Source organism: Condylura cristata, unplaced genomic scaffold, assembly GCF_000260355.1.
Source record: "Condylura cristata isolate star-nosed mole 26May11 unplaced genomic scaffold, ConCri1.0 scaffold00033, whole genome shotgun sequence".
In the NCBI taxonomy this organism is placed as follows: domain Eukaryota; kingdom Metazoa; phylum Chordata; class Mammalia; order Eulipotyphla; family Talpidae; genus Condylura; species Condylura cristata.
The window spans coordinates 9,935,889-9,957,556 of NW_004567134.1; the positions used below are offsets into that span (position 1 = coordinate 9,935,889).

At 45.5% G+C, this 21,668-nt stretch overlaps 1 protein-coding gene across 1 annotated transcript in view; it reads left to right on the top strand.

The window, feature by feature from the left end:
- The first annotated feature begins 841 nt into the window (after positions 1-841).
- The window catches only part of COL6A6 (collagen, type VI, alpha 6), a 79,915-nt gene continuing 59,088 nt past the window's right edge, over positions 842-21,668 (top strand). The window contains exons 1-9 of the mRNA XM_004692190.2: positions 842-902; positions 3,325-3,921; positions 4,896-5,516; positions 7,573-8,133; positions 9,175-9,732; positions 11,833-12,408; positions 14,330-14,899; positions 20,407-20,750; positions 20,838-20,916. Of these exons, the coding sequence (XP_004692247.2) occupies positions 842-902; positions 3,325-3,921; positions 4,896-5,516; positions 7,573-8,133; positions 9,175-9,732; positions 11,833-12,408; positions 14,330-14,899; positions 20,407-20,750; positions 20,838-20,916 (3,967 nt within the window). The remainder of the gene's footprint in view (positions 903-3,324; positions 3,922-4,895; positions 5,517-7,572; positions 8,134-9,174; positions 9,733-11,832; positions 12,409-14,329; positions 14,900-20,406; positions 20,751-20,837; positions 20,917-21,668) is intronic.

The following is a 21,668-nucleotide window of genomic DNA, read 5'->3' on the forward strand; positions in this document are numbered from 1 at the left end:
AACTTTGAGTAGTAGGGGCCGGCCTGCCAAGAATGAGATGGCCATATAACACCGCAGACGCATGTTTGGGTGAGAAGCGAACACGTCCTTACTTATTAATATGGATCGATTCATTTTTTTATTCCACAGAGGACTGACTCCAGCCCACCTAGTTAAAATACTAATTTTCAGTATCTCTAACATCCTCTTTCATTCACGGAAGAGAATCGTGTGAGGTGGTGGGAAATGCTTCAGATCACACTAGACTGGAAAACCCCTATTTGAAGTTCTGCTTGGTTGGAAGCAAAATAGTGTTAAGGCATCAATGAACAATAGAAGTTCACTGCTTATTTTTTTTTTTGCATCTTGTCTTAAAATTAAGGGTGAAGATAATTGATTATCTTTCTAATCATGCAGGAAAAGGAAAAAAAAACTGTTTTCCATATCTAGAAATACTACCCAAATATGAAACACATCTACTTGTTCTTGGAGAAATTACAGACTGTGTCAACCAGATACTCAGAGTTGTCTTGGCAAAGGGTGGACAAGGAGTCACACTAGGGTACAGGAATAATGATTATTCGGAACACATGATATTATTGGGCTTGAATATATGTGTCTACTACTAATGATCCAAAACGTCATGTTTCTACAGGGCCTGGGGACCATAGAAGCTTCTGTAATTCTACAAGGAGAGGGAACCTCAGAATCCCTTGTCCTCTATTGTACCCACTTACATAATTTTTGCGTGCTTATGCTTCTGTCCTGATTCCAACCAAATAATCACCACAACAGTTTTAGATGTTTATAATTTTGCCTTTTCAGGTTTCCACTTGGATGTTTTTCAGATCATAATATGAAAATGCTGCTGATTTTGTTCCTCATAACAATTTGCTCCCAAGTTTCTGCAAACCAAGATTCCGGTAAGCAAAAAAGAAAAAGAAAAAAAAGGAAGTTCTTTAATTTTCATATGAAAAATAGGTAATGAGTTTGACCTAGTTACACATTAGAATTTTGCTTTTGATAAGGTGGGGGTGATAACTCAATTTCTTTATAATGTTGCCTAATCTGCCTTTGAAGTTCATTTGTTTCTGTACATTATTCCTTGGTAATGAGAACTGTTCTTCTGACCTCATTTTCAACCCCTTTGAGGTCTTCTGGGAGGTTACATGAGAATTCTGTCTCTCAATAATAGGTTCAGGCCTGGAAATTTTGAAATATCTTAATTTGCTGGTGCTAATATGTGTCATGGTTAAGCAGATGCTCCTCTAGTTTAAACTCTGTTTATTGTAAAGAAAGTGTTTCTGCCTTGAAGAGAAATTTCCTCCATAGTTATCTTCTGTCTGTTACCAGTCTATGTCCAATGGCCTAAAAATCAAAATACTTGCCTTCCCTTCTCTGCCTGTCACAACTTAATTCTTGAATCTAGGACCACTTAGATTGGCTTCTTACAACTACCTCAAGGACTCTGACCTTGGAAGTATGTCGTTTAAAAACAGAAACTCAACTCTGTCACCAGTGTCTTTGATCATCTCTCACTGTGCCTGCTGTTGAGTTTAAGGAGAGGCTATGCTCTCTTCCCTGTGTTCCATGGTGCAGATGCAATGATGAGCCTTATCAGTCCTGAATCTTCCTTCCCCCACAGCAAATGTGGGGATTTATTCATGAATGGAAAGGTCACTTATGGCCATGGCTTCCTGCCATCCTGGCAGGCCTCACCTGATGTTTCAGCTTCTTTCAGAGGAAAATAGTGATTCACTCACTTTTCTTTGTTTGTTTTCAATTGAGGTTAAGTTGGTTCACAACACACTATATGATCTGGGGGTCTATTCACACCTCTTCAGACTTGTTACCAACAATCCCCCAGCAAAATTCACTGAACCCCTCCCCATCCAACACATCCATCCCTGCCCAATCCTTTTGTCAGATTTTTAAGGTTTGTTTTAGTTATACATTGTGTCTTTTTTCTCTATATTCCAGCTACGAGTGACATCGAGTGCTTGTCTTTCTCCTTCTGGCACACTTCACGTAGCATCAGCTCCTCTAGTCCCACTCACAGTGTTTCAAATGACAAGATTCAGCTTACATTTTTATAGCTGCGTTGTATTCTTGAGTGTGTGTACCACATCTCTTCATCCCCTCCCCCATCACGGTCATTGAGGTTGTTTCCATAGCTTGGCTGTTGGGGATAGCGCTACAGTGAGCAAAAGGATTACAGGGATTTGTTTGGAATAGAGTGTCTGCATTCTTAGGGTAGATACCTAGGAATGGAATTGCTGTATCAAGCAATAGACCCATTATTAATATTTGAGAAACCGCCATCTGGCCTTTGAGAAGGGCTGGACCAATCTACACTCCCACCAGAGTATGAGGGTTCTTTTTCTCCCTTTCCTAAGCTTATGATACTAGTTTCCATAACACTTCACATATGAAAGAATAAATTTACAAATTATAGGCCTTACTCATACCATTCATCAAAAAGATTATAAATAACTTTAGAATAAATTAAGACACACCCAGGCTTTTAGGATTTTAATGTAGTTTTTGAACTTCATCAGTTTGACACTTTGGAGTTATAAGACTACTACTGTGTGTTTACAGTTAATCAGACCACTTACTGCATTGTCTAAATGAGACTCAACAATGAAATACTATCTTTAGATTTTTCCATTCAAGCACATTTCAAGCAGTTTAATTCTCAGTTAAAATCTGTGTAACTTGAGGGGGCCTCGCTGGTGGTGCAGGGGTTAAAGTGCAGCACTGTGAAGCTCTCTGCAGTCACTGCAGCACACATTCTCCAATCCCCGGCCAGGGAGGTGACCCGCATGGTGGAGGAGACCTCTCCTGTCTCCACTGCTCCCCTCAGCATTGTATTTCAGTCAGCCCACCTGTTCTGCTCTCTCTGTCTCTGGAGAATCCTCTCACTCCCCTCACCTGTGGCCTGTACCCCAGTTCTTGTATGCATAAATAAATAAACCTTGAAAAATTTTTATAAGTTGAGGCCAAATTCTGAGGGAAAAGGGGAGAAATTCTCCACTAGAGGTATAAGAACCCATAGTTTATTTTTACTTTCCTACATTTATCTATGTCTCTTTGATTTCTTATAAACAAGTAATTCTGTGCTCCATTCTAATGAGAAGGTATATTTAAAAATCAGCTCAATCAACAAGTATTTCTTGAGAGAAAGTGTAACTTCAAGTTACTTTCAGTTCATTGGAAGGTATTCAAAATATAGATGTAAAAGGAAAATAGGTTTTTCCCATGTGGTTGCCATTAAACATGGTAGTTAATTTTTAAGTGTTAGATTTGTTTATGTTTGTTTGTGGGTTGTTTGTGGGTTTTCAGGCCCTGAGTATGCAGACGTCGTGTTTCTGGTGGACAGCTCTGACCACCTGGGAGCTAAGTTTTCCTCTCACATCAAAGCCTTCATCAGCAAAGTGATCAACAGCCTCCCCATTGAGCCCAGCAAGCACCGCGTGGCGCTGGCCCAGTACAGCGACTCGCTCCACAGCGAGTTCCAGCTGAGCACCTTCAAGAGCAGGAACCCCATGCTCAACCACCTCAAGAAGAACTTCAATTTCCTGGGGGGCTCCCTGCGCATCGGGAACGCTCTCCGGGAGGCGCACAGGACCTATTTCTCCAGACCCACAAACGGCAGAGACAAGAAGCAGTTTCCCCCCATCCTGGTGGTCCTGGCTTCGGCTGAGTCTGAGGATGACGTGGACGAGGCTGCCAGGGCCCTGCGGGAGGACGGAGTGAGGATCGTCTCTGTGGGATTGCAGAGGGCGTCTGAGGACAGCCTGAGGGCCATGGCCACGCCTGGGTTCCACTTCAGTCTTCGGACAGTCAGAGACCTCGGCACCTTCTCCCAGAACATGACGCAGATCATCAGCGATGCGGCTCAGTACAGGGAGGTTGTGGCCGATGATGCTCCTGTAGAAGGTAGGCTCGGGCTTAGGGGCACATGTTAGGATGAGAAAAAGATTTTGAAAGAAACAGCTTCTGGACCAACCCCCTGTTCTTCAGGAACGCTTGGAGGTGGTGCAGCCTGAGGGGCTGCAAGGTGAAGCCAGAGGGAAGAAGGCCATGTTTCTCCCAGGCCATGTGGGCCAGCCCATGCTGCCTCCTGTTGTGTTGTGAATTTGCTCCTCAGTGCTCCATTCCCCTCCAACCCGCTGCCCTGGTCTGTCCTCTACAGACTGTTCAATTACAAGAACTACCAAGAATGTATGAAAATCATTCAAATGAGAGGCAGGAGAGAACCAGGGAAAAACCACTTGCTCCAAGAGTCAAGTCCCTGTAAATAGCTTAGGAAGCTCACATTATTTCTGGTTCAGTCTTTTTGAATGAAGAGATGTTCACAATTACCAGGCAATAGAGAATGCTCTTCTGGTGGTGATCCATGAAAAGATAAATCCTAGCATCTTTCCCAAATAAAATAACTGAAAGTGCAAACGCTACTCCGCCACCACCTCTTAGAAGCACATGGAGCCTTCGCTACTGATTTGAACAGCTTGATTTACATGAATGATTGGAAGTGACAGCGGTAGCCATTGCTCACTGGGTGACTTGGGTACGAGGCCCCATGCTAAGCACCTTGTCACATGAACATGAGGCCCCATGCTAAGCACCTTGTCACCTTGTCACATGACATGCTAAGCACCTTGTCACCTTCAGAACGGTTGCATGAGAATAAACGTTATTGTTGACTCCATTTCACAGATGAGGTCGTTGAAGCCAGGAGTTTAGCTGAGCCCTGGGATTTGAACCCAGGACCCCCTGGTCTCAGCTTCAGAATCAGGTTGTAGGGCTCCCCTCTGAAGTGCGTCCCCCAGCTTTGCTAGCATCCTCGACCTTGTCTGCCCGGCAGAGACAAGAGCACCCCTGCTAATGCCCTCTTGTGCTTGTTCACACAGGGTGCCAGGGCCCCTCTGTGGCCGACCTGGTGTTCCTGCTGGATGTGTCTGCCAACGGCAGCCAGGAGAACTTCGACTCTCTCAAAGGGTTCCTGGAAGCAAGTGTGTCTGCCCTTGACATAAAAGAGAACTGCATGAGGATTGGCCTCGTGGCCTACAGCAACGAGACCACCACAATAAGTTCCCTGAACCAGGGTGTGAATAAGTCGCAGGTGCTGCGGTACATACAGGGCCTCTCGCCCCAGGCGGGGCCTGCCTACATGGGTGCCGCCTTCGCACAGATCAGGGAGGGCGCCTTCAGTGCTCAGAACGGCAGCCGGAAGAACCAGGGGGTGCCGCAGATCGCAGTGCTGGTGACCCACAGGCCCTCCGAGGACAACGTGACGGAGGCCGCGCTGGTTCTCCGGCGCCAGGGCGTGTCCGTGTTCACCGTGGGCGTGGAGGGCGCCAGTGCCGCCGAGCTGGAGAGGATCGCCTCCCACCCTGCCGAGCAGTACGTCTCCCTGCTGGAGACCTTCTCCGACCTGGCGGCCCACAACCAGACGTTTGTGAAGAAGCTGCGGAACCAAATCACGCACATGGTGTCGGTCTTTTCAGAGCGGACTGAGGCGCTCAAATCCGGTAAAGCTGCTGCTGGGATAGCGCCTGTCACCCTCCTCTCAGGAATGACAGACCCAGAAGGGGTGGGGGCCAGTGGGAGGCGGCGCAAAGGACAGGTCCTCCGTTTTTACTTGATCTTGAGACCGGGAAATACGGCTGGGGGGCAGATGTAGGCTTTGCAGTATCGCAAGGCAGAGAAGAGATCCCCTCACTCTTCTCCTTCCTTGAACTGGATTCTTGTTACTTAACCATCGCCAGCTTACATCCTTTTCCCCTCCCCTGTTTCCTTGCTGTCCTTTGTTTCTCACGCTCCCCTGCTCTTTTCTCTTTTCGGACTTTTCTGCTGGCACCCCAAATAATGAATACACAGAAAGCATGATTTGGACTGAGGACAGAATGGTTAATTTGGTAAGGAATACTATTCTGCTTATCTGAGAGTTGACAAAGAGGACTGTATTTTCTGCACCATATATATGTGTGTGTGTATAATATATACTAATACATAATATATATTGTGTGATATATAATATATATTATACACATATACATACACGTGTGTGTACATGTATGTGTATATGTGTGTGCATAGATGTGTGTGGTATATGTGCATGTTATATGTCGTATACACATATGTACACATACAATGCTTTAAATTTATATATGTAACTAAATATGTATTTACAAGCTGCAAAAAGCATGCATGTGTACCTGTGTATGCATTCTTCAGCAACTGACAGCATGTTTACTATGGAGGTGACCTTGACTTACACACAGTAAGGTCATTGCCAAGTAGCCTTAGATTTGCCAGGAGACCAGGAGTGGAGAAAGAATAATTTATTCAAAGTTTGGAGAGAGGGTGATAATATGTACAGTGTCTAGTTAACTACTTTCTCCATTTCCCAGACATCTTGGCTTTTGGCTAAGCAGTTACTCACTGGTGAGAGACTGATGTGCAAAGCATCTTCAAGTTTTCTAATCTTTTACCATATTCAGATTTTCCCTGATTCATGATAGAGAATTACCCAGAGTCTTAAACTGTCAGGAACAATTCCTTGAATCCAACTGATGGCTAAAATACCCCATTTGAAGCTGACAAACCGTTCTCTCTTTTGTATTGCTATATAATTGACAGTATATTAGTTTCAGGCATACAACATAGGATTTATATATATTGGGAAATGACCACAATGAGCCTAGCTAACATCCATCACTGCATCTAGTTATCTGGTTTTTCTTATGGTGAGAATTTTTAGGATGTTTGCCACATGGTGCGGCAGACCTCTCCTGACCCGCCCACTGCTCCCCTCAGCAGTGTACTTCGTTGACCTGCCTATTCTGCTCCCCACTCTGTCTCTGGTGAATCCTCTCACCCTCTGCATTTCTGACTTGTACCCCAGTTCTGTATGCATAAATAAATGTTTAAAAAAAAGATTTATTTATGCATACAGAACTGGAGTACAAGCCAGAGACAGAGTGGGGAGCAGAACAGGCTGACTGATGAAGTACACTGCTGAGGGGAACAGCAGGTTGGTCAGAGGTCTGCGGCACCACATGGATCACCCCTGGGGCCAGGGATCGAACTCACACTGAGGCAGCTGTGGCCAGCTTGCAGTGCTGTGTCCTAACCCACGGCACCACCACTACATTTTTTTGGTACATTTTTTCATCTTCATTTGTAATCCCGTGGACGTCCCACCACCCCTTCACCCATGTGCCATCACCATAGTCCCTTGTGTTCTTCCCACCCCAGTTTTGATCCTGTTCCCCTCTCTTCCCTCATAGAACGTCTGTTTAATAGTTGTTTGTTTTTACTTTATTACAGTTACTATATATATGTGTATATACACACATATATATATATACACGTATATGTACACACACATGTGTGTACATGTATATGTATACATGTGTGTATACATGTATATGTATGTGTGTGTATTGTTTAACTTGTTCCTTAAAAGCATCTTTTGAGTGTAGTCTCACATTTCTGTCTGCAGAGATGCCTGCAGTCTCCCAGATGCTCCCATCTCTTTCACACTTGCCCCAAACACCACCCTAACATCTTGTTCCCTCTTAGGTTGTGTGGACACTGAGGAAGCAGACATCTACCTGCTCATTGATGGCTCTGGGGACACCCAGGACACAGACTTCCAGGAAATGAAGGCCTTCCTGTCAGAGGTGGTCAGGATGTTCAACATCGCTCCCCACAAGGTGCGGGTGGGGGCTGTCCAGTACGCTGACCACTGGGACTTGGAATTTGCCATCGACAAGTACTCGAATAAACACGACCTGGGAAAGGCCATCGAGAACATCAGGCAGATGGGTGGGCACACAAACACAGGCGCGGCCCTGAACTTCACGCTGGGCCTGCTGCAGAAAGCAAAGCAGCAGCGAGGGAACAAAGTGCCAAGCCATCTCGTGGTCCTGACGAAGGGCGTGTCCCAGGACTCTGTGCTGGAGCCTGCAGAGAGACTGAGAAAAGAGCTCATCCGAGTTTATGCCATCGGGGTCAAGGAGGCCAACCAGACACAGCTACGAGAAATTGCAGGCGAGGACAAGAGGGTTTACTATGTGCATGACTTTGACGCCTTGAAAGACATAAGAAACCAAATGGTTCAAGAAATCTGTGCTGAAGAAGGTAGGAAAAATGGTGCTTTACTTTTTTTTTTTAAGATGTACTTATATATATACACATATATATAGAACTGGGGTGCAGGCCAGAGGTGCAGGGATGGTGAGAGGGTTCACCAGAGACAGAGTGGGGAGCAGAACAGGCAGAATAATGAAGTACACAGCTGAGGGGAGCAGCGGGCGGGTCAGGAGAGGTCTGCAGCACCATGTGGGTCAGCTCCCGGGCCAGGGATTGAACTCGCACTAAAGCAGCTACGGCTCGCTTGCAGTGCTGTGCCCTAACCCACTGCACCACCAGGGAGGGCTGGCTTTAGACCTTTTGACAGCTCACAAATTGCCTTCTTGTAGTAGTTGACTCTGCTGTTGTAGAGAAACATGTCTATTTCCAAGTTGAAACTGGTCTCCCTGTGCAGCTTTCTGTTGTCCAGAACCAAATGAAGCCCACGAAAGTGTTGCTCTGCTTCATGCTGAAGCATAAGAACGGGCTTTGCAGGCACATGCCCTAATAAGTATTATTCTGCTTCCTTCCACACATTTCAGCTAGGACAGCAATTGATGAGACACTGCATGTGTAATTTAATCAAACAAGTTCAGACTTAAGAAGTACTTCCAGTTTGTCTAAAATGTCATTTTAATAAAACTTATGAAATTTTAGCGCGACATGAGGATGAATTTGACCCCTCAGGGTCATTTGGTGATGATCTAGAGATGGTGGTGGTGGTCGTAACCGGGGAGCTAGTGAGTGAAGGTCAGGGATAATGGTAAACATTCTACAGTGGCCTACAGGACATGGTTTGCTCTCCACGATTACAGTTACCCCAAATGTCAGTAGTGCTGAGGTTAACCTTGACTTAACTGTTAAAGCAAATCACTAAATCAAATGGAATAGTCTTTATTTGTCTTTGATGCTTTATTTGCCCTCTAAAAATCCTTACCAAACACATACACACCTTCACTATGGAGTCTTATGGGTTGAGCCTTCCTGTTCAGTCTTAATGTTTTTACATGAAGCCAACTTTGAGTCAATCCCTCCCTTCCTCCCGTGTAGCCTGCAAAGAGATGAAAGCTGACATCATGTTCCTGGTGGACAGTTCTGGCAGCATAGGAACTGAAAACTTCAGAAAAATGAAGACATTTATGAAAAACCTGGTGAGCAAATCTCAGATTGGGGCAAATCGGGTGCAAATTGGTGTCGTCCAGTTCAGTGACATCAACAAGGAGGAATTCCAGCTCAACAGATTCGTGAGCCAGAGCACAATTTCAGATGCTATAGAGGCCATGGAACTCATCGGCCAAACCACCATGACTGGTAGTGCCCTGACCTTCGTGTCCCAGTACTTCAGCCCTGCCAAGGGGGCCCGACCCAATGTCAAGAAATTTCTCATCCTCATCACGGACGGTGAAGCTCATGACATAGTCAAGGACCCAGCCGAAGCACTTCGGCAAGAAGGCATAATTATCTACTCAGTGGGGGTGTTTGGCTCCAACTTCACACAGCTCCAGGAGATCAGCGGGAGGCAGGAGATGGTTTTTTATGTTGAGAATTTTGACATCCTGCAGCACATTGAGGATGACCTGGTTTTTGGAATCTGCAGCCCCCTCGAAGGTAGGCCTAGGCGGGTCACTGGTGGGGGGATCCCATCACTGTGTGTCCATGTCAACCATTATTTCTTGAAATCAGTAGATTCCAGTTTGAACATTGTAAACCTTTTTGCAATGGAAATGTTCATCCTCGTATTTGACTGGTACATGAAATTTAAGAGCACGTTGAATGGGATAGTAAGGAACAATTTGGGGGCCACCTAGATTCTTTGCCATTTGTAGACAAGGAGGAGGAAGGTGATGGAGTCTTCGTGGAAGTTGAGGTCGCATGGGGTCTTCAGTCAGCTTCCCTAGAAAGCAGAAGCTGAACTGGGGCTTTTGTGGAAGCGATGTATCATGCGGCGTTTCAGAAGGGTTAAGAAAAGTCAGACAGGACATGGCAGAGTGGGCTCCACCTTGAGTATGGGCCAGGCCTGGTCCGGCCATGTTCGTGGACCACAGTGGGTTGCTGAGGGAGGTGGTGGAGGGCAGGTGCTCCTTTGCCCAACATTGACTATATGTATGTTGGTTTATTTTTTACAATGTTTTAAAGATAATACTTACATGATACAAGTAACTATTGATTTAAAAATATGTTGAAATTTACTAAACCCTAAGACAAAGAGGAATATAATACTGGGACTTGAACAATGGATGCTTCAGAGAAAGTAAGTCCAGCCCCTATGCCATGAAGCGATAGAAGGGTGGATGTGATAGAACATTCAGCAAATAGAAGGGGCTGCTTTAAACTGACCCACACGGCCTGACGACAGAGGCCTTCTGTACAGTCCCTACAAAGGAGATAAATCATAACCGAGTTTTGAGGGACGAGAGGAACATTGTTCTATTGCTCACATAAAAGTGCTGGTCACCGTCCCTAAGCGTTCTGGGTTGCTGGTCTCTGTGCTGTGGGAAGAGGATTGCACCTGGATTGCATTTCCTCGGGATCCCACCCAGAACAAAGCTGAACTCTTGGAAAGCTTTTCTAGCACCGCCCCATCTTTCCTCAGGCTCCTGATGAATCCAGGAGGCTCCCAGGGCAGCTAGAGGACAGCGAGGTGTGATCTTCCTTTTGTGGGACCAGCCTTCCAGAGAGCGTGGTTTGTGGCCCTGTGCACCAGGCCTCCAGTCATGGCTCTGGGTGCCAGCATCCCTCCCACGTTGAGGCAGGTGGCAGCAGGAGATGGAAACGTGGGGAGCCTCTTCCCAGAGGCTGCAGGCGCAGCTGCAGTTCGGGTAGATGATCTCGCGTTTGGAACATATCTTTGCAGGGGCTGCAGAGAGCCTGTTTTCCATAAGGACTCAATGATTCACCTGCTCCCAGTGTCACTTCCGCAAGAGGAGGGAGTCGGGGTCTAGAGCTCTGTCTCTGTGAACAGAGTTACTCACACGTGGGTTAGGGGTTCACAGGGTTTTCCTTCTTTGCTTTCCCATGGCACTGGCCCAAGACTTCAGAAGTAATAGGAGCATCATGCCAGGACAACTTTGGTTTGGCCAAGTGTGAAATGAGCATATTTCTACAATGAGGACCAAGAATGACAATAGATACATTTTAAGGGAGAAAATGTAACCTTGAAAAGTCAGTGATCATAGAGCTATAAAAAAAATACAGTGTTGCCAAATTCATTCTCATTTTGTCATTTCCCCAAGGTTTATCTAAAGATTAAAATCTCATGATCCCTGTGACTAAAACAAACCAAAAAAAAAAAAAAAAATAATAGTATAAATGAAAACACATGTTGGGAGAACCATTTCTACAAGATAATTTCCAAGAATTGTGGGGGTTTTATCGTCAGTCCAAAGCATTCAAAATGTTTATTCCTAATGCTTCTGTGACGGCAGCCCACCCCCTCGGGGCTCCCACGGTAGTTTTCGCATCCCATCTGCACTGTCCTAAAGTCTCACCTGGTTGGCTATCACCGTCCACTGGCAACATAAAAGTGCTGTGTCTGCCCTCCAGGGACTGACCATTGGAACTGGCCATTGGTCAGGGACTGACCACTGGAACAGACCCCGCAGAGAGGAGACCCCCACACTTAGAAAACAGATGGTGGGCGGGGGCTCAAGCCTGCCATGTTGGCCAGAGCTAACCATGATGTGGTTTTCCTTTCTCCTCCTCTTTTAGAATGCAAGCGGATTGAAGTTCTAGATGTTGTATTTGTAATTGACAGCTCTGGCAGCATTGACCGCAATGAATACAATATCATGAAGGACTTTATGATTGACTTGGTGAAAAAAGCAGATGTTGGCAAGAGTCGAGTCCGGTTTGGGGCGCTGAAATACTCTGATGAGCCAGAGGTGCTCTTTTATCTGGACACCTATAACACAAAGTCGGAGGTCATCTCGGTGCTCCAGAAAGACGACTCCAAGGGAGGCAACACTTACACCGCCAAGGCATTGAATTTGTCAGACCACATGTTCACGGAAGCCCAGGGCAGCCGCCTACACCAGGGGGTCCCCCAGGTCCTCATTGTCATCACTGATGGGGAGTCCCATGACGCGGATGCCCTCAACGCCACAGCCAAGGCCCTGCGGGACAAAGGCATTCTTGTCCTGGCTGTGGGGATCGCCGGTGCCAATCCCAAGGAGCTGCTGGCCATGGCAGGGTCACGAGACAGATACTTCTTTGTGGAAACGTTTGGAGGCCTAAAGGGGATATTTTCGGATGTCTCAGCCAGTGTGTGTAACTCTTCAAAAGTAGGTAAGGCTGGTCAATGCAGTTGTTCTCACATATTAGCAGAAGTCCAAAAAGGGAGACACCGAAACCATCACCCTCAGGGGTGAGGAGAGAAGAGAGGGCGCAGTCATTGTTTCCCGGCTCTGCCCCTATTGTGAAATACCTCAAGAGCATTTCCCCCAGCCTCCTCCCCAAAGATGAATCCCTTCTCCGTTCTTACTGCTACATAAACCTCAAAATGGAGTTGACCATTTGGAGGAGGCTTTGTTTACACATTTCCCCACTATCTGAAGGTAGAAAATTTCTATCTGGCATGTTATTTGGGGATCTGAGGATGCTATTGTTATTCATTTATATGACTTTTTTTTTTTAGCATTCCCAGACCCCAAAAACAATCTACCAGATTATACCAAAGAGGAACATTCTATTTTCAGAAGCAGGGAAAACTCAAACACAAATTTGTTCACTTATCTACCCATTAGTTCTTCCTGCTCTTTGCGTAAGCAATCACATTCCATCACTAAGAACCAGCAATTGCTAACTGAAGTCTTCAAGTCTTCAGGCTGGAAATCCCTCATTCCTTCTCCCTGTTTCTATCATGAACATGTTTGCTTAAAACACAGAGCCTAGAATTTGCGCTACTCTGGCCTTGGGTGTTTCCAAAGCAACTTCTCTGACTTCCCCATGCCAATTTGGAACCTGGAGATTACATTGTCACATTTGTTCATGGCAATAGATGTGTATTCATCCTTTCCTCCAGCTACCATTTTATACCATTCTTTCAAAAGGAGGCTACAATCCCTTTGTGTTTTTACTAAATCTTCATGTGATCAATTGCTTCTAATGCAGGATTCCAACATCTTGGTGCGGTTCCTTTCCAAAAACGTCTTGACTTTTCTGGCTTTCATATGGCTTCTTTAGAATACAATGCCTATTCTTTCATTTCACAAAATCAACAAAATCTGAGTCTTACTGGAAACTACCTTTTACCTCTTGTTAGCCAATGCCTAAAATTCCATCTGTCCTCTTTCAAGTTCACTGTTCAAGCCCCATGAATTTTTATATTGAAATTTCTCCCTTGGACCAAAATAAAAGTACTTTATTTCCTTTACTTGAATCAAAACAGGAATGCATTGAGTTAACCAGTTCCTGAAGGATCTGTTTATCATTTCTGCCTGTTCCTTGCTTATCTTGACAGCAGGAATCTCAAGACACCTTTCATCTCTTCTGAAACTAGAATGAGAATTAAGTTCTGGTCAGGTCTCCAGGAACTCAAGGAAATGCTAATGTTTACCAGCATGCAAAGGCACCCATGAGCTTGTGCCAAGCATAACTCATTCTCTGGCCATTTGTTTTGTGTCTGCTGTGTTGTTACAAGAGAAGCCTCTCTGAAACTATACTCCACTGATCAAAAATAACATTTTCAAAAAATATGTTAGCCTGTGGCACAGAAGTGGGGTTTATATAAGGAAAAACTGACTCGATACAGAAGTCATGATTTTAAAACCTCCCTTCAACTTTTCCTAAGAAACTAGAAAAGTCCTTGTTGGCTCAGCCAGCCGGGGACAAGTCGGTAGAGCAGGCTGTCTTGTCTCAGTGAGTGGCCTTTGTTGCTTCAGTTTTCCTTGCTGTGCCATCACTGTCTTGGGGAGACCGGATGGCAGGGAGAAAATGCCCCCTGTAGCCCCATCCCCAGCTTTCTGGCCTTTCAAAAAAGAAAGTGGGATAAGACCTAACAGACAGCCAAGAGGAGCATCACAGGATACAGAGTGGTTCACATGAACTGTCTTGATTTCCTCTCCAATTAATGTGCCCGCCAGAGGGCACACACAGTGAAACCCCCTTCAGGAATGTCGCTTCTGCACAGAGGCCAACATTCACTTTACTCAGTAGGTTAAGGGAAGAATAGCCGTCTGATGTCTCGTTGTCTTTCTTTCCCTCATAGATTGTGACATTGAAAAGGTCGATCTGGTTTTCCTCATGGACGGCTCAACTAGTATTGGCACAAATGACTTCAGCAAGATGAAGAAGTTCTTGGTCTCCATTGTTGAGGACTTTGATGTCAGTATTGATCGAGTGCACATTGGCGTGGCCCAGTTCAGCCACACCTACCAGGAAGAGTTTTCCTTGAGGACGTTCATAGGCAAAAAGCAGATCTCAAATCAGATTGAAAACATCAAACAGATCTTCGGGAACACACACATTGGCGCCGCCCTCCGCCGTGTGGGCCGGTACTTCCTGCCCAACTCGGGCAGCCGGATAAATGCAGGTACCCCGCAGGTGTTGCTGGTGCTCACGGACGGCCAGTCCCAGGACGAGGTGGCTCCAGCAGCGGAAGACCTGAGACACAAGGGGATCGACATCTACACTGTGGGCATCGGGAGTGTGGACGACCAGCAGCTCGTGCAGATCACCGGCAGCGCGGAGAAGAAGCTGACTGTCCATAACTTCGATGAACTGAAAAAGGTCAAGAAAAGGGTAGTTCGCAACATCTGTACCTCGGGAGGAGAGAGCAGTGAGTATCTAATACGTCTCTCCTATCTGTCCCTCCCCCACCTGCAGCTAAGGCTTGTCTCGAGTCCGTGGCTTTCCCCAAAGGCTGGCGGGAGCGCTTAGATCTGTCTGTAGCTTTCAAATTGAACTTTTCATAGTTAAGTATATTTTGCAGGTTGAGAAACAGAGCTTCTAGGAACCTGGCTTTCTTCTCCCTGCCTCCTGGGGACAAAGGCCCCTTTTGTGAAGAGGGAGGCCGCTGCTTCAGAAGGTGGGAGAAAACCAGATTGTTCATAATCTGATTGGTTGGTTTTAGAGGCATAGAACGTGTCCAAAAGGCATCAACTTTGAAAGACTGGTCGCCTGGCAGTGGGGCCCGTAGGGCCGCCGAGTGCTGTGCTGTCCGCACAGAGGCCAGTCCTTAGAGGTCATCGCTTTAATATGAAACTTCATGCAGAAGCCAGTAAATATCTCCTTAAAAATTTACACACTGAAACATTTTTCCAACAGATGGGAGGAAAGGTCTTAAAGGAAGGGTACATGTTTCTCTTTTTCTAAAAGTGCAGATGGGTTGGCTGTTTATCCTGTATCATCTCCATGGTGAACATTAACCCCGGATTCTCAGCAGCCATGGGAAAAGGATGTGATGATTAAGAGGCAGCTTGAGACACAGTCAGCCAGGCTAGAAATTTCCTCATCTGTGAAGCATGAATGCCAAGCAGCACCTAGCTCCAAAGGTTAAGTGAGAAAATGCCAGTTTAAGCTGGGCTTTGCATAGGCATGATGCCTGGGATAAAATTACAAAGTCACTGCATTGGAGTCGCCCCTGACTCTGCCTTTATCCCTGGGCCCACCCTTCCCTCACTCCTGGTCACTTTCAGGAAATAAGTGAACCTTTTCTTGGTGATTAAGTGTCCATTCCAGGGTAATTATAGAAATGTCAAGCTTCTTTCAGGTTTACTCCACTTTCCAGCCCGACACCTGCTCACCTGCTAGAGAAGAGGCTGCAAGTGGTTGGCACGCGGACCTGCTATTCCGGCGGCCGCTTGTACCCCACACCCCTTCTCCCAGATCCTGCTTCCTTCTGGCTGACTTGGGTCTCTGGCCTCTCCACAGTGGGCTGGGAAAAGAACTAAAGTAGTACAGAAAATATTTTCCTTGATGCCACTTGCAAGAACTTGGTTTTCTGTGACGATAACCCATGTCTACACTGGGTGGATTCGTGAGCACAAAGATGACCCCACTCCCACCCCTCTACCCCCCTGCACATCTGTCGCAGGAGCTCACTGCCACAATTCCTGTGAGGAGGCTCATCTGAGTGCAGTTGGTCTGGTGCCTTCCTCAGCATCTGGGACCTTAGCAAAGGTGATTCCAAACTGTTCTGAGAATGCTTGGCAGCTTATTCTGCTGTGATCTGTCTGTAGCTTTCTTAGCAGCCTTCTTGGGCAGGAGGTCAGAGCTGCCCTTGAGAGCACTTTCTTACACGAGGCTTTATCAACTCCATAGGAGCAACAACAGCTCTATTTCCCCCCCAGAACACCAGGAGCCCTCCCCTCGAGTGTGGCTGCCTTTCCTCTGGGGGGAGGGTAGCATGCCACCCGATTTCTTTTTCTTTAGGTTTGAGACCTCTCCAAATTATCTCTTGAGGCTTCTCGCTTTCTCACAGAGAGAAATGACTTCCCGACTGCGTGTGTGTGTGTGTGTGTGTGTGTAATTGAGTATGTGCTGAGAGACCTCCCAGCTTGCCCAAAGCTCTCCAAAAATTTTCCAAGTCCAACTTTTATTAAAACCCAGTGTACAGGTTAAAGGTTAAGTGCCCCATAATCATTTAGGGACTAAGCCTGCTTCACATCTCCCATGCTTTGGAATGTGTTTAGTAGCCCTAGCCAAACTGTCCACATTAGTTTCCTATTTCACATGAAAGACCCAATTCCAATTACTAGGATAAAAATGATCTCTGGACCATCTTGCACTGACTGAGAGAATACAAAAGTCACAGGCAAAGTCCAAACCAAGAGTGCATACTCCAGGCAGTGCGTTACCTTTCAAGGAAAGTTTTGAGCCTAAAGAATAAACAAAGTAGACAAGGAAAGTGCTCTGGGTTAAGAGAGATTGAAGCTGTTCCTCCAGCAAGTGAGAATGTGAGTCCTTGGTTGCCAAGCTGAGGCATGAGGACTGATGGGGCTGTCGTAAACACTGATAAAGCTTCAAAGGCATGCACAAATACACTAGCAGTGCCAGTTCCTCTTAAATTATAAATCCCAAACCAAAGCAATAAGACAGTAGCTTGGCAAGGGTCAAAGCAAACCAGACTGAGAGACTGCACATCTGGTTTTGCTTGTTAAATGTCTCAGTTTGGAAGAGTCAGTGTCCTTGCTTTTCTCACCCTAAAGCTAAATCTTTGAGTTTCTAGAGCTGAACACTGGTTCAATACTTGTGGAAGGGAGATAAGCTGCCTGAACACACAGGGAAAGTGACTACGTATTTTTTAAGCATCGATGAAGTGCGGAGCAAGAGGCACTAGGCATGTCAAATGCTTTAGCTCATTCAATTTTCCCCAAACCCTGTATTTGTATTCTTATTCCCAATTATAAGTGAGGGATGTAGGGCTCAAAACTATATAACCTGACCTAGACTGTCTGTGACCCATGAAGTCATAGACCAAGAAAATTTGGAATATGCGGTATGTTTAATGTCAGCCTATTTCATTTTTAAACCAGGCTTAATTCAGTTTACTTCTCTTATATAAAAACTCTGGTGGCCACAGCTGGAGCCTAGGTCCTCTGTGCAGAGTCTGTGTGGGTCTTTATAAGGTGAGATGGTCAGCGAATTCCTGACAGGAAGACTGGAAGACAGTCTCTTACCAGAGGTAGTGTCTTGGATACTCTGTAGGTCTTGGAGATGGTATCAGAAGTGCCTTGGCACTTCTGGTGGTCCTGGCTGGTGTGCAGCCTCTGACCCAGATATGGCAGCAACTTCTTGGGCGCAGGTGCTGAGACCTTGCAGTTGCCCTGGGGGCAGGGGTGACGTGTCAGCACAGAGCCACAGAGGCCAGCCACCTTGTAAGAGATGGTGGGGCGTTGCCACACTTTGTCCCCTGGAGCGTCAAATGGAAATGGTGAAGAGAGAGCTGGGCCAGGATGATGGTGCCTTAAGTGGCAGTGGCTGTCGCCTTGGGGCACTTAACACCCAGACCAACCTGTCCATTGTAATCCTTGTGGTGACAAATGACTGGCCTGCTGGCCAGCGAGGGTCTGCTTTTGCTTCGTCCTTGAGGGGTTTTGACCCCTTAAGTAGCGATCTCAGATTGCTTGTTGGTCTTGGCCTTGCCTCCCTGAGCTGTGAGACTCCAGCCTGGATCCTCGTCCTCCCCAGCTACTGTTGGAGCCTCTGCAGAAGCCACCAAGGCCTCCCATGCTAGTGTGCCCCTCCCCAGTCATGGGGATTCCCATCTTAATTTCCCTCACATTTATTATCTCATTACAACTCCCATTCTTGATATCCTAGTTTAACCCTTCGTCATCATTCTTTGGAAATCTACTTTTAGCCTTTGTCTAGCTGACTTAACCTCTTGTTAACTTTGAAGGGCTCCCTGGAGCCTCCTTGATTAGTAGGAACTGCTTACTCATGGTTAGATGCGTAGCTGCTGCCTCTAGACCTGATCCCCAAATTCCAGCCCTCTGGTCACATTATTATGGAATCGTTTGTTGATTTGAATCAGTTAAATAAATACAAAGACCTGAACACCGGGTCTCAACTACCAGTAGTCTAGGTGACTACAGGGGACCCTTCCCAGGGTAAACAGCATCTCACTTTGACAATTCTGCCTGTGTTTAGTTTTTCTCCACAAAAGACTGTTTTCCTAAAGGCAGTGACTTATCTTGGCTCCTGAATGGTTTTCTGTTCAGAACTTGACACAGTGTTCACCCAGGAGTGGAACTTTTCCATCTCAAATAGACAGAAAAGGATGAAGGCTGAAGAAGAACCCTGGAGAGGATGAACTCTGATGTTTCTCTTCTGCCTTCTAAACAGCTGAGAAGAGATTTTTTTTTTCCAGCAAAAACATAAAAGCAGTGTCCAGATACTTTATGGCACATTGATTTACCCTGAATCTCATGATGAAAATTGATGATCAAATAAGGTTTTTATTGTCCTCCACCCAACTCATTAAAAAGAAAATCAAGTTACTAGCCTTTGTTTTCTTCTCAGAGATTTACAAACGTTCAGCTGACTGCTGTGTGTGGAGACAGCACAGGCAAGCGTCCACACTGCACGAATCTGAAAGACTGCTTGTCTAAACAAAACAGATGAAAATATATACTCTCCTCCCCTTTTGTTTGTTTGTTTTGTTTTCCATTTATGGAGGCTGTACGTGTTGAATATTCTGGAAAAGATTAAGGGTATTAGCCAAAGAGTTCTTGAAAGAATTTATATCTCATATGATTTTACCCTTCTCTGATTAGCTGCCAGTTTCCCCAGTGCTTAACTGACTCACCTTGACCATGAAAACAAAGAATTCTGAATCCAGCCTCTCTTTATTTATAGATATTTGACATCTTTTTTTCTTTTTTAAACATTGGCTTTCTTTTCTCAGGTGTAGTCCCCATAGAATTCCCTCTGTCAGTGCACCACCACCACAGTCCCTTGTGTTCTTTCCTCCCTCATGTCGAGTCCTCTCTCTCCTCCTCCCCTGCAGAATGTCTCTGATTTAGAGCTGTCTGCTTGTTTTTGTTTGCTTTGTTATGGTTATTATCTTTCCCTGATGCCTCATTTGGTTCCCCTATATGCTTCCGATCAATGAAACCATCTGATTTTTTTCTTTTTCTTTCTGGCTTGTTTTTGATTGCTGAATAGTATTCCATTGATGCAGCATCTCTTGAACCCCCAGATGGCAGTGGCTTTGACTGGGTGAACGTGGGTCTGTTGGTGGCCCTTTCTCCACTTGTAGAATTTAAGCTAGGTACGGTTTCAAAGTGTCTCTTATTATTTTCTTTTTCCTTTTCTGAGAGGATGTTAGAAAACAAAGAGGGATCACAAATTCTTTTAGAAGTAAAAAGCATCACAAGCATGCCTAACTTAGAAAGTTTTTAGTGATTTATATTTTCTACATGACTCTACTCAAATGTTTTTATATTTTCTTTATAGCCATCATTACTTAAAATTTGTTGGATCACCTCAACTGATAAGTGCATGACAAGAGTTTCCTATTTTAGATTATTAGCCTCTAGAAACTTGAGAGAGATTTAAATAAGCTGGTGTGACTTCTTTAGTGGCCTTAATTAAATCTTTCAGAATGTTTTATAGAATCATCTAGATTTTATACCATCATCTAAAAACATCATAATATATACCTCCACGTTCACAGGTTTTAATAAACATCATTGCATTTTTCACTCAAGCTTTCCCTTGTCTGCTCACTTTACAGCTGGAATAGAATAGGAATTCCAAGTCCCTGATTCAGACCTGGCATCCAGATCAAGTAAAGCTATAGGACGATCTAACAAGACACAATTTTCCTTTGCCTCCTAGGTTGCTTCATGGATGTGGTGGTGGGATTTGACATCTCAACTCAGCAGAGTGGCCAAACTCTCCTTGAAGGTCAGCCCTGGATGCAAACTTACCTTCCAGATATCTTACGTGCCATCAGCTCCCTCAATGGGGTGAGTTGTGAAGTGGGCACTGAGACTCAGGTTAGTGTGGCCTTTCAAGTGACCAATGCCAGGGACAAGTTTGCACCCAAGTTTGAGATCTACAGTGAGAACATACTGAACAGCTTGAAGGATGTAACAGTGAAGGGACCATCTCTTCTCGATGTGCACCTCCTAAGCTCGCTCTGGGATGCCTTTCAGAATAAATCAGCCGCCCGAGGAAAGGTACCTGGGTTTGATTTTATTTGTTGGTCCTGTGGTTGCGATGACCACCTCCTTACTCATTTTTCTTTTTTTGAATACTTCCCCTAGGTGGTTCTTTTATTTTCAGATGGGGTGGATGAAGATATTGAAAACCTAGAGCTGAAATCTGAACAACTGCGGAAAGAAGGTACTGAGCGTGGGGAAGAGTGGGAAAGGGACGTTCGTTAACTTTGTAATTCAGGACCAGTCTGGCTCTTTGGTCTCCAGGCTCTTAAATAACCCTGAATTTGCCAAGCCTTGTGCTGTGGATGCACTTGGCAAGCAAATTAGTTCTCAGAACAGTTTGAGATCTGCTTTGCCCCGCCCGTCCTGTGTGCTTGCAGCAGTGCTGAATGCAAAGTCCTGGCCTTTCTCTGAGAGGACTGTGTTTCTTCTTCCTAAATTTTCCTGGAGAATATTCTGTCTCCTTCACCCCTTTTATCTGATGTTGCTGCTGCTTTCACATCAGCCAAAATGAACATTGCATTTCTCCCTGACCAAGGAGGAAGAGTTAGGTTCTTTGCTTCTGCTCCTCTGAGAAGAGCTGCCAGTGTTGTCGGATCCATTTATTCCCATTGTGGGGCTTTCTAATCTGCTCCTTCTGGACTGAGTGTGATGTTGGTGATTTTAAAGCCCTGGCACCAGGCTCTGGGCTTTGGAAACCAATGTGCAGCCCGACTTACTCTCATTTCTTAGCTAAAATATGAATCAGTGGGAGAAAAATGCCCCCACATGTTGTGGTTTGATTAAAATTAGAAATATTTTCCTGGAAGTGGGGTGCTCCACCCAAGCCCTCTTTCTGCCAGTGTCTCCCTCCTCCAGCGACTGAGTGTGGCTGCTAACAGCTCTTCCCTGAGGAATTGCCTTGGCCCAGGGGACCTCCTCACCTAATAGGTTATT